Genomic DNA, 19,434 nt, shown 5'->3' with positions numbered 1-19,434 from the left:
GAATGAAGACAGGCGACTGTTGGCTTTGACTTTTCTCAGCCCTGATTTCAATAACGGCTCTTAAACGCTATAACCTCCCTTCTAGCCCACCACCCTCCAGAGGTAGTGGGAAAGAAAGGTTATTAGGATAAGGGGGAGGGGGACAGTTTAGAAATTGTTCTTCAGAACGAATCCCATCCACGTTGTCAGGAAATCAGCAGTTCAGTCTACAGGACTCATCAGTGGCAGTTCGATCCACTCGCAAACACTTCACACCAGCAGTCCAGTTTAGGAGTGTTGGGATAGCAATCAGGGATCACCAGCGGTGGCACGACCTAGCAGAGACAGCCAGGCCTCAGTCAAATCAGCATGAGTCAGCAGGAGGGACCAGGACCACCAAGGACACCAGGAGGAGTTCTTTGCAGTGCCTTTCTCGATGAAGTGAAGATTCGAGACCAAGAAGCATTGCAAAGCTAGCTATGCCAGCAAGTCCCCGTCACTGTCCATGGGGTCCTATTTATACTCCATTCAAGCATCTCGTGTCCTCTGTGGGTCTAGCCTCACCACATGGGTCTGCCTTAGCAAGGCCTGAGTCCGAGGAAGTGCCAAGAAGCCACGAGAGCGCCACCAGGAGTTTTTCGGTGTATTTCTCTCTATGAAGTCAGGGCAAACAGAGCTCAGGACGCAGTGAAAAGCAAGCCAATACACGTGTGTCATTCGCAAAGATTGTTTCATTAGGCCTTCTTTCACCCGTGACCACTTTTGAGACATCCCTTCGCCTGTTTGCTTTAGCAGAACACCACCCAACAAACTGACTTTAGGTTCCCACTAAATCGCCCGGGAGGATTGCCCGGGAGGATCCCATGCAGTGACTTTTCAAAGAACCCTTAGGTTCCCACTATAGGTGATCGCCCGGGAGGATCCCATGCAGCACCCGTATCACATTGACAGTTTCTCTGTGTGCCGTCTCCACTCGGTTCCGGTGTGTTGATTTGCCTTAAAAGACTTCCGTGAAAAGCTGCCAGCATCCTACTAGCAAAGAGCTATTTAAATCCCGTACACAAATCCGTATAAGGAGAGTGAGGGTTTCCTTCCCTCCCGCACTTTCTCTATGGCTTCCCGTAACCGTTCACGCGGTAAGCAAATAGGTAATTACTTTGGAGAGAACACGCATCCCGTGTCATGGTCTCCGCCTATTTAGATTGGCACCAATGAACTATTTAACCCGAGAGTAGACCTGGGCATTCTGCAGCCAGCCTGAAGGCGTGGCGTATTATTTACACAAGGACTTCGGGGGGGTCTAGAATTTTGTAATATTTCACTAATTATCCCTCTCTAATTCCGTTCTGTATCAGATCAAATCAGACAAAACACCAAAGCGTGGCTATGAGGCCAGCATCATCTGCACCATGGGGAGCTGTCTACAAACACCAATTTCCCACAGGACTCAACTCTGAAAGGAACGTCAGTTCACAGGGCAATGGCGTTCTTCGTGGTTTAACAGACCTTACAACTGTGTCGAGGAAACTTGGGGAAGGACCACCCGGTCTTTAGCAAGAGGCTGATTTTAGCGGCCTCACATGCTCAGTTCAAGTGTCGGAATGACCCTTGGTTTTTGTTTTGATTAAGAGCCTCGTGTAGCTCAGGCTAGCCTGGCGCTTCCAAGCCGTAAGGGAGTTCCTACCTTCGGAGGATGGGGAATACAGGTGCCACCGCATCCACTTTGTATTGTTTTAGCCCCAAATGCTACAGGATTGAGACATGAAGCAGGAGGTCTAAGTGGTTAGTGACAGGTGTGCTGGTGTGCAGTTATGTAACTCCAGCACTCAGGAGGCCGAGGCTTAGAGATAGGAAGTTTGAGTCCAGCCTGAGCTACATAATGAAATCCAAATCAGCCTAGGCTATGTAATGAGAGTCTGGAAAGATGCGTGCACACACACACACACACACACACAAATCTGGAAAGATACACACACACAAGTGTACAAGAGAGAGAGAGAGAGAGAGAGAGAGAAGAGAGAAAGAGACAGACAGACAGATGGACAGATGGACAGCATTTTAACTTTTCCTGTTTTGATTTTTCATTAAATCCAAGACATTCCAGTATCTTCAAACCCAAAATGCCCCTTCATCCCGCTGATTGGACACTTTATCTCTAGCAAGTATTTAAAGGAACTGAAAAAAAACAGATCCTTCTGTGTCAGAGTTCTGCCTTACAAGGTCCTTTTCAATCAGATCCCCTTCCTCCCCAAAGGACACCACTCCTCACCCGGCAATCCAGTGAGGACCCACTTCCCCACCAGCTAGCTACAGCCAGAAAAACATCTGGGACCATAGCCCTCACAACCCCAGGAAAGTGTTTTCCTTTTAAAAAATCAGAGGGTAGGGAAAAGTTAGCATAACAGAATCTGTTGTGTTTTATGCCCAGGGGTTCAGGCAGGTAAATTTACTTAGCACTCATGAATATCCCAGTGGAGGCGATGTGTTCAGAGTTCCTGCTGTAACCGACAGAAAATTCCTGAAAGCTATGCCTGCAAGCCCTGATCGACAGGTTAAATCTTCAGTCGTGTGGGGGAGGTTGGAATGTTGCAGGTTCAGAGTCTGATCATAGTTTCTCTTAGGCTAGCCTTAGCCCCAACTAGCCATTCCTTGCCTGTGTCCCTGTCTGCCCTAATGATCTGTGATTAACAGATTAAAAACCTCGGGGCTGTATTAACTTAACAAAAGCCCTATTTCCCACCAATCTAAGGGCTAAGAAAGCTCACAGGTATCATCTGAGGCTCACAGGTGAGGCTGTCTGCTTGGCTATATCATCTTTGATGCTTCCAATGCCTTGATTAATGCCTTTCTTTGTTCTGTTTCTGTACATGCTTCCCTGAACTACTGCCTTGTTGGATAATGGAGTCTGCAGTAGCCAAATGTGTGCTCCTTGGCTGCGGCCACTCACGCTTGGCTCCAGAATCAACTCTGATCACGTTGGGGGTGAGACTTGTGGTTCTGTGTTGGCACCACGGAAGTCACTTAAGAGTTGGTCCACACAGTATTAACTGTTGTGCACCCTGCACTCGTGTGAAGTCACCTAGTTGCATGGCTTTCAGTGGTCGCACAGAGCCTCTGGGCTTTCACAGGGCTAATCACAGTAGTCTCTCCAGCCCCCTTCCTTCCCTTCCCAGCATTTAATCCTCTAGAAAAAGCTCGTCTTAGTCAGGGTTTCTGTTGATTTGATGTAACACCATAACCAAAAGGCAAACTTGTAGCGGGAAATAGCAAAAAAGGAACACACCATCCCATGCTAGGGCCAGGTACTCTCTGGTCCCATCAGTCTTCTCCCCACCTCTATGTCTAGCCCCAACAGTGACTGCCCATCTTAAGTTCTCATGGTGGGTTGACGCCATGACAGCTCCATGCAGCGACTGCCCATCTCAAGGTTAGCTGTCACAAATCCCTGTCACCTGGCAAAAATCAAAACTCTAGAGGCTAGTAATTTATCGGTCAGATTTATATCAGTAAATTCTCACCCCACGGAATGTCCACACAATAAACTCAGAGCCAACTGATATTGATTAAAGATGCCCACTCAGATTGGACAAATCGTCCTGTATTAACCCATCCCTTCTATGATGTTCATAGCCACCTGAGGCTATTTAAAGCCACGCAGATCTGAGTTGTCCTTCTCTTCCTCCATCTTCCTTCCCTCTCCCCTCTTCGTACTCTGTCCCGTCTCTAAAGTTCTCAGCCCGCCTTTCTTTCATACAATTACAGGCTCTTGCCTTGTCTTGTGCGTCCCCTCTCCTGCATATAGACATCGACCCACACAAGCTGGGGAGGAAAGGGTTAATTTCAGCTTCTACTTCCAGGGAACAGCCCACCACTGAGGGAAGTCAGGACCCCAGAACTCCAACAGGGCAGGAACCTGGAGGCAGGAGCTGATGCAGAGGCCACGGAGGGGTGCTGCTTACTGGCTTGCTCCCCATGGCTTGCTCAGCCTGCTTCCTTATAGAACCCAGGATCACCAGCCCAGGGATGGCCCCACCCACAATGGGCTGACCCCGCCCACAACGGGCTGACCCCGCCCACAACGGGCTGACCCCGCCCACAACGGGCTGGGCCCTCCCACAATGTCACTAAGAAAATGCTGTTCAGACTTGCCTGCAGCCTGATCCTATGGAGGCATTTTCTTAATTGAGGCTCCCTCCTCTAACACTATCTTTAGCTTGTGCCAAGCTAGCCTAAAACTAGCCAGGACAAGCTTTTGCAGAAATTAAGAATATTCCTGATTTCCATATTGCCTAGGATAGCATTCATATAACCACTGTGTTGCCGTTTCCTTTTTAACTTTTATTTTATTTATTATTGTCTCGGAGGGTGGCTGTGAGGCAGCAGATGTGTTGACGGCAGAGGGCAGCTTTAGGGAATCCACCGACAGATCCATGTCAGATCTGTGTGGCAAGTGCTTACCCTGCTGAGCCTTTCCCCTGACCCATGGCATCCTTCTTACCTCTGGCTGTGCTCCCATATCTGTGCCTTCCCCAGCTGTGCTCCCATTCCCTGGCTGTGCTCCCATTCCCCTGGCCTTGTGCTCCCATTCCCTGGCTGTGCTCCAATTCCCCGGCTGTTCTCCTATTCCCTGGACTTGCCCCTGCTGGCTCCCCTGGGTCACCCACCTACTCCATATGTAACCTTCCTTTTAGGATCATGTTTGTGTATCTCTTCCACCCCCTTACTCTAATTCTGAAAAATAGACCCAAGAAATTAGAATTCTTGGCCAAGCCAGAGGACCTGAGTTCAACCCCCAGGATGTATGTGGTGGAATCAGAAAACTCCCACAGGTTGTCCTCGGCCCTCCACGCTGTGCACAGATCTCTCTCTCTCTCTCTCTCTCTCTCTCTCTCTCTCTCACACACACACACACACACACACACACACACACACACACACACACACGGGGGGAGGGGAGAGAGAGGGAGAGGGAGAGGGAGAGGGAGAGGGAGAGGGAGAGGGAGAGGGAGAGGGAGAGGGAGAGGGAGAGGGAGAGAGTAATTATGTTTTTGAAAAAGAAATTGTAATTTCCCAGGAGTCTCATGCTGGGGAAGGGAAAGGCTGAGGACCTGGTGCCAGCCAGAGGGAAGGCTCATCTCTGTGCTGCCTGCTCAGGGAGAGAGCTCCCATGTCCTGACAGTTCTTACACCACATTGCAGGGAAGACTGAACTGAAGGCAAGGACAGGTGGACACGAGATGGACAGGACGCTCAGTTGTGTATACCTCTTAGCCACAGGTGTGTATACCTCTTAGCTGCATTGGCTGCAGTCATGTATACCTCTTAGCTGCAGTCGTGCATACCTCTTAGCTACTGTTTAACACCAATCCCCGAGTCCGGATTCCAAAGACGGGGCTCATTGCTCCTCTTTCCGACATGGCTGCACGGAATGCATTTCCTTTCCCCGCTTTTGAGGATCACCTTTTGACTTGCATGAGCCAAGTTTCTCCGGGCCACCAGGATCCAGTCGTCTGTAGCCATGTTGGCAACAATGAAAACATTCCAAGGAGGCTCTTGTGCCCCTCATTTTGCTCATCGGTTTTGAGACAAATGTTCAAGAAATTGGCATTTCCCCAAGAGTAGCATGCTAAAAGAAGAAAGGGGGAAGAGGGGCAGCTGTAGCCTGTGCCCGTTTCCTGGACCAGCATCACAAAGCTGTGACAGTCTTCCTGACCACCACCATGCAGGAGGGACTGGAACAGAAGCAAAGATGGGTCTATGAAGACAACACTTAATTGGGGCTGGTTTACAGCTCAGAGGTTCAGTCCATTGTCATCATGGCGGCATCCAGGCAGACATGGTGCTAGAGAAGCTGAGAGCTCTACATCTTCATCTGCAGGCTGCAGAAGGGACTATGTGACACAGTGGGAGTTGCTTGAGCACAGGAGACCTCAAAACCATCCTCCACTGCAACACACTTCCTCCAACCAGGCCACACCTAATAGCACCACTCCCTATATGGCCAAGCATCCAAACTCGTGAGTCTATGGGGGCCGAACCTGTTCAAACCTCCACAGGCAGGAACGTACTGCCCTGAACCTCTTAGCTACGGGTGTCAGCACCCTCAAAGGCAGACTTAGGTTGGGGGAGGCCTGTTTGTCCCTCTTTCTGTTGCAGCCAGAGAGCAACACTGCTGGTCTCCCATTTCCCCAGTGACAGACCCGTTTCAGCCCAGCTCATCGGGGAGGTGGGGGCTGAGGATATGACCCTGGAAACACAGGTGACAGACACACTGTTCTCCCTGAGCCTTTTCTTTAAGGCCTTTCCTTCCAGCCAGCACCAGCTTTAAATCTGCATCCTGCCTCCTTCCCAGCCCTGCTCACCTCCTCGTAGGAATACGTTCACAGCATCCACAGTTTAATCTTTTACAGTCAGTAACAGCTGACCAGATGCCTCTAGCCACTCTGAACCCTAAGCCCTGAGGTCAAACAGCATGCCGCTCCTGTGTCTAGTTACCTGGTTCACTGACGGTCTGTGCCAGTCGGCCGGGGGTGGGGGGTGGGGGGAGAGCCCTCCAGTGGCGCTGCAGACTCCTTAAAGCACAGCATAGTTTGAACCAGGCCGGTTTTCCTGCTGTTTCAGAACTGCCCCAGGCTTGTGTTCAAGTTCACTTGTGTGGTTAAAACAGACTGCCTGGGGCAGGTCATTTTTCAAGAACAGTTTTCCTTCCTACAGCTCAGGAGGTTGGAGAGCAACAGGGCATGCAGCCAACATCCAGAAAGGCCTTCCTGCTGTGTCATCCAGGGAAGGTAGAAGACAGTCAAGGGGGACCACATGCATTCCATAGCCAATCATTAGTTAACAGGGACCTGTGTCTGAGGCAGAACCCTCAGGCCAGGTTGTTGTCTCTTGATTTGGAGAAGTTTTGATGAGGATTTTTTTTTTACATCTTATTTTTAATGATGTATGTGTTTCTGTTGGGGGGGGGGTGGAGGGTATTTGCACGAGTGTAGAGTGTGTGTGCCCTCAGAGGCCAGAAGATGACGGATTCCCTGGAGCTCAAGTTACAGGTGGATGTGAGCCACGCAGCATGGGCACGCGTCCTCTGTGAGAGCAGTACTGGTCCTCAGCTGTTAACCACTGAGCTATCTTCCCAAACCCTGATTTTGGCTTTTGAGACAGTCTCGCTGAGTAGCCCAGGCTAATTTGGATCTCACTGTATGACCTATTTCCTGATCCCCTCATTTCTGTAACAGCACGTTAACAAAAAGCTTGAAAAAGAAAAATCTTTGTGAGAGTCATTTGTTAGAATCTCCCCCCACCCCCTATACACACACACACACAATTTAATCTTGGCTTGGAATCCAGACCTGGTGGTGCATGCTTTCAACCCCAGCATTTAGGAGACAGAGGCCTGTGGATGGATCCCTGTGAGTTCAAGGCCAGCCAGATCGATATATGGAGTTCTAGAACAGCCGGAACAATGGAGACCACCATCTCAAAACTTAAAAAGTTTGCCTTGATGGAGGGTTGGCTCTGTGGTTAAGACTGCTTGCCTCTTTCACAGAGAACCTAGGTTTGCTTCCACACCCAGTGACTTACAACTGTCATTTACTCCCACTCTGAGGATCCAACCCCCTCTTCTGGCCTCAAGAGGCATTTGCACTTAGGTCAGCCTGTAAGCCAGGGAGGGTAGTACACGAATTAAACTCAAAATGTGTCTTGGTTAAGGATTTTAGACATTATATATTCATATCTCTTTGCAAACTCTTACCAAAAATATCACATTGAATCTCTTCTTAAATTATGTTAATACTGAAAGCAGCCTCATTCTGGTGACCCTTCCCTGGACAGTCTGGCCTACCAGCGCCATCTGCTGGGAAGTTAATGTGGCGGCCTCCCGAACTCCAGAACAGGCTAGTGGTGGTTTGGATGGGACCTGATCAGTGGCACTATTTGGGGAGGTTCTGAGGAGGTCCAGCCTTGCTGGAGGAAGTGTATCACTGTACGTGGGGGAGGGCTTTGAGAACGAGTGGCCTCCCCCCGACTTCCGGTTCAGTCTCCCTGCTGTAAGCTTGATAGGATCTCTCAGCTTCCCACTGTCTGTCAGGCTTCCGCGCCATGATAGACTAAGCTCTTCCTTCTGAAGCTGCCTTGGCCACGCTGTTTTCTCATAGCAATGGGAAATTTACTAATACACATGTCTTTCAGAGGAGGGAAGGAGAGCGTATACTCATCTCAAACGACAACAACAGAAAAAAAACCCACCAGTTGCCTGATTTCTACATCGTTATCAATTCAATGACAATGCACTAAAAATCTAAAACACGAATCGTTTGGTTTGAATGCTATCAATATCCGTAACACTGGGATACACACGTTCCACAGGTCTGAGACTCTGTGTTCTGTGTTTACCTGCATAGTGTTCGCAAGTGACCGCACTTCAGCTGAGAAGCACTGCAGGAGCTGTGGGCTGGACATCACTGCTCCCGCTTCACCAGTAGCCGCTCAAGTCGGGTGGCTAAGCAGCAGGACACATGGCTAAGTCTCCTTCCACTTTAAAAGGGGTGGGGGGTAGATATGATGGCATACACCTTCAGTCAGCAGATGGGTATCCTAAGTTCAAGGCCAGCCTGGTCTACATGTTGAGTTTCAGGCTAACCAGGGCTACATAGTGAGATTCTATCTTAAATAAAATAGCCTCGGAGGCTGGAGACCTAGCAGGCTATGCTCTTGCAGAAAACCTGGTTTCAGTTCCCAGCACCCAAACCCAGTGGCTCACCACCCCAGCTTGTGCCTCAGTCTGGCATCATGGTGCCAACGCAGAGCACACAGATTCACACACTCGTGCAAACACACACGCGCATGTACACACAGAGGAATAAAAATAATAAATCTTATTAAAAAAAAAGATATTTTCTCCTTGTGGGAAATAGCAGCAGCCACTTCACTACGTGTGTGTGTGTGTGTGTGTGTGTGTGTGTAGGGGTCGGAGGACAACCTTCAGGGGTTGGCTCTTTCCTTCTGGAGGTCCCAGAGATTAGGCTTACCAGTGAGCACTCTTCCCACCGAACCATCTGTCTGCTCCTGTGGTTCCTTAAAGATGAAAACTGAAAAAAGAACTCTAAAATAATAGATAGAAACGAAGACTGTTTAACCGATTTTAATAACATGACATAAAGCTCCTAAAATTGATACAATCATTATGCAAAATACATACGTGAATACTGTCTTCTTTTAAAAATATAAAATAAATAAGCAAGACATGTGAAAATAGGCGTTTCCATTAATTAAATGAAAATTTTTAAAAAAGAAAGTTTTCCTTTTGTTTCATTTGGAGAAGGGAAATTATCATTTAAGACAATATTCAAGTTTATTGAAACAAGGTAAAAAAAAGTGTTATAAAAGCTTTAGCTGTCGTCGGCCTCCAGGTTTATGTTGCTGCCGAACTTCGCGTACAACTGCACTTTCAGGTCGGCCAGCACCCGCTGGATGGACGCCACTCTGGACTCTAAGGCATTGATCTCTTCTTGCAAAGTTTTCTGGAAAAGAAAGTTTCAATTAACTAGCTTCAGCCGGATGACCCAGGAGCACACAGCCCGGAATAATGGCAAGAATTTGAGGTAAAAACTCCAAACCGGTCAGGAGCAAAATAACAATAATAATTCCATCAAAGCCATCAAAGCCCAAAGCTGGAAAATGCCACCTTTACCTCAGGCCAACACCAGCTCATGGCGCTGCTGCGGCTGCAACTTCAGTCTCTACTGAGATTTGAACTTGGGCCTCAAGAAGAGTGACCAGGGCTTTTAACCTCGGAGCCACACTTTTTATGTTCTTATTTATGTGTGTGTCTATGTGTGGGTGTTTGTACAAGAGTGTAATGCCCTGGAAGTCTCAAGAGGCTGTCCCTGGAGCCGGAGCTACGGCAGTTGTGAACCTCCTGGTGTGGGAGCTGGGAACGGAACCTGGGTCCTCTGGCAGAGCAGCCAGTGCTCTAACTACTGAGCCATCGCGCCAGCCCCTTCTCGGGGTTTATTAGATGTAATCAGTGGGAAGTTCTGTTTTGGAAGCCTGAGCAGAGACTAACATTTTAAGTAGCGTTCGGGCTAATGAAGCAGCAGTACTAGGGCAGCGGTCACTGACTTCTCTCACTGGGTGGCTGGAAGGGGTTAACGTCACACTCCTCTCTATGGCCAATGCAGCCTGACCCAGGCATGATCAAGCCTCTTCTCCAACACACGTTTCTAAACCGGAACCAAGACTTACATCTAAGATGGCTCACTGAAACACCCCACAGCATAGGATCAGAAACAGATCAATGCTACTCAGCCCACAGGAAGCAAGTCAATGCCCATCACAACATTGAGACGGCCTCAAATCCTCAGACGGTGGTGCGCTGGACACTGGTGTCGCTCCAGATCAGCGTGTGGGATAAACGAGCATTCGACAGAGAAAATGCTCCTCACGCAAAGTTAACTGGCCCATGTGGGGGGCAGTTACACAGACTGGGGGTGGGGGGCTAACAGAGAAACAGGTTCCCGGCTGACAGACACCAGACACCACAGCTCCAGGGTTCCTCTTTGCTTTGTAACACGCTAGAGCAGCTCGATGCTGTCATGGATGCAAAGCTCTGGGGGCCAGAAGACCTCGGTCGTGTGCCATTTTGGGAAGCCTTGGCCTCTCTGAGCTTCTGCTCCTCATTCTAAACTGTGCTGCTGAGGGACTGCTATGTGGGTTAAATGAAGCCACCCTGCAGAGCCTCGCCCGTCATCCCTCCACCTGTAATTATGCATTCTCTATGATGATGAACTTCCCAACTGGAGACTTGGATTTCCTTGCCCAGGGCAAGATTCCCACATACCTTTGCATCCTCTAACATTTCCTGGGTTTCTTCTTGAGAGTGGCTAATGAAAACGTCTCCGATCTGGTATGGAATCATCAAGCAGTCGTCGTCTGCCAGCATGACGTCGTCACAGGCATCCTCTAAATTCTGGAGGTGTTTCTATCAGGAGAGAGAACAGCCATGAAAACACGCTCAAGATTTCCTCACAGAACCAAGAGCAGACTCTCATGCAGGGACCTGGGCTCTCTGGGGACCAGTGTATAGCAGCTACCGTCAGACATGGAGACGTGTCACAGGGTCTCACTTGGGGCCAGCACAGCAACCTCTACCCTCTAGGGGTTTTAAAATGTACCAAGTCTCTTTTCTGTGAACAGCAGGGGTCCATGGCCAATCACTTCTCCTAACTTAACAGTTCCCCACACTGTGAATCCTGTCCCCCCAGAGAAAAAGCAAAGCACGGGAAAACGCACTTCCTCTCTCCACCTTGCTTGCTGAAGACGGTGCCAGCATCCCATACTCACGCCCAGTGCAGTGTCAGAGCCGGGTTCCCGCGAGAGCAGCATCGGCCCGTGTCCCTAAGTCTGTCTGCAGGGCTCCAGAGTCAGTAAGCACAAGTGCAGCTTTACCTGCAGCCCGATTCTCAGGCACGGCTACTCAGGCACGGCTACTCAGGCACAGCTACGGAACTGCACCGGGGAAACCTGCACTGGACCCAGCCTCACGCACGGCTACCCACCATACCTCTCTAAGAGCACAAAGGACTTCTTGAGCTGGGTTCAGCTTCCCACACCTAAGTCACCAACAACCATATAAGCCAGGAGCTGAGGCAGGAGAATTATGAGGCTGAGGACAGCCTGGACTACATGGCAGATTGTAGGACAGTTTGACAAAGCAGGACCCTGCCTTAAACCAATAAGCACAGGCTTTGTGTTACCTAACTAGTGTCACCAGAGGCAAGGAGCCCATGAGGAAGCTGCCACCTGCTGATGGTCAGGGCTAAGGGTGACAGGGTCAAGCAGACGTAAGCACCCAGTACCTTCTTCACTTCTATTTCCTCCTTTAGCTCTGTGATCCGACTCGTATTCCGAGCAAACTTGTTTATTTTTTGTTGATCTTCGAAAGTAACATTGACATCTTCTGCAGCCTGAAAAAGAGGTTGAACTTTTTGTAGAATGTCGATGGAGCAGTTACACGCTGGTACCTTACACTGTGACGAAATAACCAGGTACACACCCCATCCTAGGACAGCCGAGGGGCACGAGGCTGTCTGTAAGATGTCACAAATGTGTCAGGCTTACAATCTGCTCACGACTCCACGATCTTTACCTTTATTCTATGGGACCGTTCATGAGCAAATTTTTTTTTCTTTTTTCTTTTTTTCGGAGCTGGGGACCGAACCCAGGGCCTTGCACAGCAAGCGCTCTACCACTGAGCTAAATCCCCAACCCCTGAGCAAATGTTTAAAATACAAAGAGCCATTAACAATAATAACAATTAAAAAAAGCTGGTGTCGGTGTGCGCCTTTAATCCTAGCACTCGGGAGGCAGAGGCAGGTGGATCTCTGAGTTTGAGGCCAGCCTGGTCTACAGAGTGAGTTCCAGGACAGGAAGGGCTACACAGAGAAACCGTCTCAGAAAACCAAAAGAATAATCATAATGATAATGATAATAAAAGCCACTTTCCCAAAAGGCAGAGTTTCCCAAGCTTAGGACACTGTTTTCCCAAGATACCCTCAGATACCCTTAATGTCTGTCTTGCTGAGGCTGTTTCTGAGGTAAAATGTGTATGGGCGCACTGTGCTGATACGAATACGACCTCTTCTCCGACTTTCCTGCATACACTTGGATTCTGTATTTTACGGCTGGGAATCCACTATAGGGTGATGAAAGTGAGTTTCATATTTAATATCTGATGTGATTAAATCTGCAGACAAAGCTGAGTGTTTAGATAACAAAGCATCTATAAGATAACAAAAATGGCTAACACTACCTGAGGTCCTACTGCATGATAAGAACTCAACCCTGGAGTCTCGTGAGGACATCACCAATAGCACCACTTCATAGATGACCAGAGGCCATAGAGGTTAGATAATCTGGCCAAACCACATGGCCAGCAAATGGACACACTTTGATTCTAATGCAAGCAGTCTGTCCCCAGAGTCAAGTATGCATCTGCCGGCAGGTCCAAGAGTTCCTGGTCAGTCAGAGGATAGGGCAGGAAGTTCTCAGACTGCTTTAACTCTTCCAGGGGGTCCAATACACTAGACAAGAAAATCAATACTAAGCACCCCTTCCAGTGTCTTAGTAAAATAGGAACACGTGTACTTGACAGTGCCTGAAAGGACTGAAGACAGGCCCCACTAGCTGACGTGATACACATCTCAGCAATGAGGCTGAGGCAGGAGGATTACCAGTTTGAAGCTAGCTTTGGAAGCATAGAGAGATCATGTCTCCAAAAGCTCATGGTGCTGGGGAGATGCCCCATGGTTAAGAGCACTTGCTGCTCTTCCAAAGGATGGGAGTCCAGTCCTCAGGGCCCATATCAGGTGGCTCATAACAGCCTGCAACTCCAGCTCCAGGGGATCTGAGGCCCTCTTCTGGCTTCTTCAGGCACATGTGCAAACACATGGCATATACACACACAGGAGCACACATACACATCAGCAAAAATAAAACTTTTAACAAAGAAAAGGCTTTCACTATTCTACACTGATATATAATGACATTTATAGATGGCATATCATATTAGAATTAATAAATGCAGGGTAAGTTCACAAATCCACACTCCACCCATTCCTGGTCTCCTGTAAGCTATGACATACGGTGTGTATACACAAACTTCTCCAGAGGTTGAAAGGTAGCCTCAAGAGACAGCTCAGTGGTCCAGAGAAAGAGACAGTCATTGGAGTCTAGACTCCCCTTCACCAGGCTCTCGTCCCAACAAGCAATTGTGCATGCCCTAAGCCTGACAACTGTGCACACACTAGGTCTGCATCAGACCTACTGTGTGTGCTCAAAGAGCCCCTCCCATCATGAGTGCACAGTGGTCAACACTGTGGCTTCCATCAGCACAGGGAGGAGCACCAGAGACTCACAGACATCCTGGTTGCTTTGCCTATGGGAATTATCACTCTCCCAGACAGAGGACCTTGAAGACTCCCTGCTTACTTCTGTTTGCAGAGCCCCCAAGCCCTAGAATGCATTTCCAGGTGTGTCTGTCACCATGAGGACTTTATGGGCAACTCAAGTGAGGCTCTAGCAGGACCTGCCTGACTAGCAACAGTGGCAAGGAGGTTTCTGAATTAGAATCTAAATTATGATGATCAGACTCAAAAAATATTTGGGCATCAAAGAGCGCTGGAAGTTGGCTGTTTTCTATTTTCCCAAAGCAGGCACTTCTTGATACAGCCCTGCCAAACAGCAGCCACCAGCGGGCACTTGGCCCCTGGGACCCAGTTTCTTGAAGTTAGTTTTTCTCCCAGGGTTTTAAGACTGTAGTTGGGGCGGGGGTTTGGAGAGGGGTTGGTCCTCAGCAGTAGCTAAGAAACTGATACCCATGATCCCTTGGGGAAGAAGTTCCCAGAATACCTCGTTTCTTTCTAAGGTGCTAGGGACTGAACTGAGGGCCTTCTATGCTGGCCAAGCATGTCCATTCAGCTACACCTCAACCCCACTTCTACGCTCCTTGAACTGCATTTTGGCAGGAAGATAGTAACTTCTAGCTGGCGTGCAAGGTCATCAAGAAGTCGATTTAGTCCCCCAAACCATACGCAAAATAGGTAGACATTGCAGGGTGTCCAGTCTTTTGACATTGTGACATGATGCCATCTACAAATGGTTTGGGCTCCATTCACAGCTATCCTTGGGACCAAAGGGTGCAAGGTGAACATGCCTAGCCTTCGACTACATTCTCCGCAAGGGGTCGTAGCAGCTTTCGGATTTTCAAAGACACCTATAAGCTCAGAGGGCTAGCGACTCCTGTCTTAGGCAGGCGTGGGCGCAGTGACTACTGAAGAGGGTTATTTTCTACTCCAGATAGGAGTGAAGGGATGGCAGGAGGGGACTCCGAACCAGGCATGTGGAACTTCAGGTAATTTTCTCAATTCCCTGGAGCCACCCCCAATCTGTCTCCCTTGCAGGGATGGTACAATGAGCCCCAAGTGCATGGGGCCTGGGTATGCACTCACCCTTCGATCAAGGATAGCCAAGTACTTTGCCTGCTCCATATTGCCTCTAAGGTTCAGTAGAAGGCTAGCTCAGTAGAATGCTTGCCCAGCACATGCAAAGGCCCGAGCTTCACCCCCAGCACTGCATAAAGCCAGGTGTGCGGAGACAAGCCTGCACCCCAGCAGTCAGGAGGTAGAGGCAGGAGGACTAACAGTACAAGTTCATCCCCGGCTGCATGGTGAGTTTGAGGCCAGCCTGGGCTACGTATGAGAGACTTCATTAAAAGAAATGAAGGAAGAATGGCAAAATGATCATTGCAGATTTAAGGGGACTCTGCTGGTTATAAGAGACATGACTTGCTCCAGAGTCAAGAAGAAAGTAAACTGCCCTGGGCCCTGACTACACCCTGGCCTTGGGAACATCTTATGGGATTGTAAGAGAAAACAAACTGTAACTATTCCAAGTTCAGGTACTGAGAGTTGAGTCCCCAGCCAAAAAGTTCTCCACTTCAGTTGACAGTCAGATCTCTGAGGATTCCAGACCAGCCAACGCTACGGAGTGAGACCTTCCCTCAAAAAAGCAAAACCAGAGACGGACAATGTCATGGAACTACACAGTATAACGGACAGCTGAGGGCCCAATCTCCCAAGAGAGGCAAATGAACTTGTTTCCTACTTGGCCAAATCACCATGGCCCCGGACTGCATGCTGCTACTGTATGATAATTTGTGAGTGACAGATCAGGGTGAAGGACTTATTCTAACTCTGAAGCCTCCCCAGGCTCGGCAGCCATTCGCTCTGCTCTTAACAAACTGGAATGGCTGACCGTCATCCCTCGGTGGTCGGAGGCACTGACTGTGTGGTGCCAATAGCAAGAACATAAACAGGGACATCTATTAGGAAGTGGAGTGAAAGCAGCTGCCTTCAGTCAGGCGCCTCTCATCAGAGACAGGCAGGCACATAGACAGACAGACACGACAAGGAGCCTGAGAGAGAGAGAGGCAGAGACAGAGAGAGACAAAGACAGGCAGGCAGGCAGGCAGGCAGGCAGGCAGACAGACAGAGTGGAGCCTAGAATGTGAGTGCTGTTTAAATCCCAGATCTTCTGCCCTTCCGTTCCTCTTCAGTTAAATATGAATAAGAACAGAATCTCCCAAAAGGTTTGCACAGGATGACATGCAAACGCTAAGAACTGTGCCCAACATACTTTGAAGCCCCAATAGTTATCAGCTGTTTGCTTGTGTGTTCTTTTTTTCCTCTCTGCAATTCTTCCCCTGTATTTAGACATACCTGCACATCTGGAAACACTCTGGGGTCATAAAACCCACATGGGAGTTTAGCTTAAGTTGGTGGCTCGAAGTATGACGGAGGGGTTGCAAAGCCGTGTAGATTAGTTGCCTATCGTGCACGAAGCCCTGGGTTCACCCCACCAGCACACCAAAAGCTGGGTGTGGTGACAAACCCGGGTAATCCCAACAACTGGAAGGTGGGAGGTGGAGGCAGAAATTCAAAATCATCTTTGACCGCACAGGGGGCAGTGGGCCAGTCTGGTGTACACACACGTAAGTCCATGTCTTTAAAAAGTGTGATAAAACACCACACCAAGCCCCATGAAAAATCATCGGAGGGCGTTTTAAATTAATAAAGAGCTGTAATTTTGGGGAAACGAAATCACCAGACCCAACATCTTACCAGATGAGTCACCAGAGAATGGCTAACTGTAAAGAATGCGGGGCACAGTGTGGGGACCCGAGTCCTTCCTAAAGGCTAGGAAAAGCCGGGGTAGCCACCACACTGGCTCGGGCCGACTCCTCTCAGCGTCAATTAAACACTAGGTGCATGGAGCATAGACGGACATGGGCGGTTCCGGGCGGAGCACCGAGGTGCGGTACCAGACATCCCGGGATGCAGAAACCGATTCGGTGCCTGAGGAGATGCGCGACCCTGAGCAGGTTAGGCAGTTACCCTGACGTGAGCCAAGAGAACAGCAGCACCCCTGGACCTAGCACGGGCCCAGGCCCTGCGCATCCCGTGGCCCCGGCGCCTCAGATACCTCATCTCCTCAGACCTCCGACTCCCCAGCGTCCCGCGTCTCCCCAGATCCCCCAGCCCACGGATCCTCGGACCCCGGCTCGGCCGCACTCACCGCCTTCTTCATGGTGGCCGCCATCTTGGACTGAACCATAGGGCGCGGGGGAAGACCATCCAGGCGCGCGTCACCCCACGAGGTCCCTCTCGAGCCCTGCTGAGCCAAACTCCCCTAAAATACAGAAATATCTCCACATTACTGCCAACTATGTCTCTGACCTATGAATTCCCATGGCAAGGACGCAGAAAAAAACTATAGTCTGGAAAACACTTGGTACTTTCCAATTAAAGGGACAGGCAGCTTCCCTCTCGGCCGGCATAAATACCGAGTGAGGCCATTAGTCGGGCCTGGGATTCCAGTCACGGCCAGCAGGGGGAGCGCTTGGTAGGTACCGCCCAGCTGGGTGGGCTGGGAGGCTTAAATTCTTTTTCCCTTTCTTCAACAACCTAACACTGACGCTAGGGAGGCTGCGGGCGTGGCTTCGGCTCCTTTGGTAAAGTATTTGCACTCAAGATGAGATCCTGAGTTCTATCCACAGCCCCTACCACATAAAAGCCCAGTGCTGGCAAAGCTACAAGCTGAAGGGACTGGTATATAGGCCACCCTTGAAGTTGGCCTTAGCTTGTATGCCACTGACCACTGCAAGGGACACTAGGATGGGCTAAATGACACTAGCCAGGAGTAAATGAAACCAAACGTAAGTGACCCCAAAAGGATCTAGAGCAGTGGTTCTCAACCTTCCTAATGCTGAGACCCCTTAATACCGTTCCTTATGTTGTAGTGACCCCCCGCCCCACCCATAAAGGTATTTTTGTTGCTACTTCACTATGTAAATTTCCTATGGTTATAAGTCGTAATGTAAATAAATACCTATTTTCTGATAGCATTAGGCGACCTCTGTGAAGGGGTCGCGATCAATAGGTTGAGAACAGTTGATCTAGAGCGCTGTAACAGACTCAGACCCTTAGATGGAAGCTTACTGGATGGTTGGTTGGTTGGTTATTTATTTATTTATTTATTCATAGACAGAGTCTCTCTATGTAATCCTAGCTGTCCTGGAACTATACATGTAGACCAAGCTGGTCTCAAATTCACAGAGATCCTCCTGCCTCTGCCTCTGGAGTGCTGGGATCAAAGATATGTGCCATCATGCGTCACTGGAACGAATTATTTTACGTATTTAAAATTAGATTGGTTCAGCAATATGTGTTTCACTCACTCAAATATATTAGCCTGAGAAGGCTATCCACCCAGGGCCCAGTGGGCACCAGGCTTCCTCAGTAACCAGGGCCTTTGTTAACTTCGGGAAGCCATTTTCATTCTGCTACTTCGCAGTTGTAATACAGAATCGAATCTCAGTGGTACCTGGGGTCACGGTGGCACCGTTTTTGTTTTTGTTTTTTGTTTGTTTGGTTTGGTTTTTTGGGTTTTGTTGTTGTTGTTGTTGTTTATTTGTTTGTTTTTTAGGAACTCCTTTGTATATACGGAAAACCCCAGTCCTGAACTCTGTAACCCTTGGGCCAGACTCAGAAGGGAGAGCTAGTGTCTGGCTGCAGTGGTCAATGGCGATTCAGTAGTTGGTGGAATGTTGACTGGACCGAAAGGATACCAGACACTGGGGATGCTGCAGGTCAAACAGACAAAATACCCCGTCCTGGAGCAGCCTACTGACAGGAGACAGACCACAAACACACAGTTAAATAAGGATGGTGTGTCTAAAAGGGTGGTTAGTGTAAATGGGACTGACGGCCCCAGCAAGGAGGACACATGCAGCTTTCGTCAGGAGAGGCATGAAAAAGAAATAGAAAACATAAAATCAGTTGGAAGTGAATGTTGTCCAAGCCCTGGCTTTAGACTGTGTCACACAGGGATAATGAGTGTATTTGTCATCCCCCACCCACAAATCCTGTAGCATCAGTCTGTGCTTCCTGGGCTTGAGGAGAAAGAGTGAGCCACAGGAGCCCGCAAATCTCGCTAGCAGGAAGTAATTTGATCCTGTGCCTGCAGGAGGCGCCCAAGGACCACGACTGAATTCTCAGGCATTCAAGCCCATTTTCCCAATGTTTTGAACTTCTTTTCATCTTATCCTGGGAGTTTGCCCGTTTGTATTTGGCTCAAAATTTTTTGAAAGCTATTTTGTCCTGGCAGGGTTTGAAATTCTCCCGCCTTCCCACTGCACGTAGGGTCTAACTAAAACCCCAAAACCAAGGCCCTTCTCGCACTTTCCCTGCGGAGACCTGAACAAGCATCTATCTGTTCACCCCAGAAAGGAAAGCGATGGCGGAACAAAGTAAGGATGCCACAAGGGTCCAACTTAGTGAGCCAACGAGTTTATCTCACGCGGGACGCAATGGGCAAGGGGGATGGAGGGTTACGTACA

At 49.1% G+C, this 19,434-nt stretch overlaps 1 protein-coding gene across 3 annotated transcripts; it reads right to left on the bottom strand.

Annotated features, from left to right (window-relative positions):
- Window positions 1-9,104: 9,104 nt before the first annotated feature.
- Window positions 9,105-17,241, bottom strand: Pfdn4 (prefoldin subunit 4). Of its 3 annotated transcripts, none has more exon segments than NM_001399732.1 (6): window positions 9,105-9,395; window positions 9,398-9,465; window positions 9,468-9,499; window positions 10,819-10,959; window positions 11,837-11,944; window positions 17,112-17,143. In NM_001399732.1, coding segments are annotated over 6 exon segments (378 nt in total). In that variant the 5' UTR covers window positions 17,136-17,143; the 3' UTR covers window positions 9,105-9,390.
- Between the last annotated feature and the right edge of the window lie 2,193 nt (window positions 17,242-19,434).

Source organism: Rattus norvegicus, chromosome 3, assembly GCF_036323735.1.
Source record: "Rattus norvegicus strain BN/NHsdMcwi chromosome 3, GRCr8, whole genome shotgun sequence".
Lineage (NCBI taxonomy): Eukaryota > Metazoa > Chordata > Mammalia > Rodentia > Muridae > Rattus > Rattus norvegicus.
Note: the sequence above shows the minus strand (reverse complement) of the source record. Positions and strands in the feature narration are given on the sequence as shown.

Bases quoted from the DNA above. Each gene is read 5' to 3' on its own strand.
- Pfdn4 (XM_063282972.1), bottom strand. From the start codon at position 17,150: ATGGTTCAGTCCAAGATGGCGGCCACCATGAAGAAGGCG. The intron at 11,945-17,111 runs GTGAGTGCGGCC...CCTCTTTTTCAG, and splicing joins CGGCCACCATGAAGAAGGCG to GCTGCAGAAGATGTCAATGT. The intron at 10,960-11,836 runs GTACTGGGTGCT...CTCTCCTGATAG, and splicing joins AGGAAATAGAAGTGAAGAAG to AAACACCTCCAGAATTTAGA.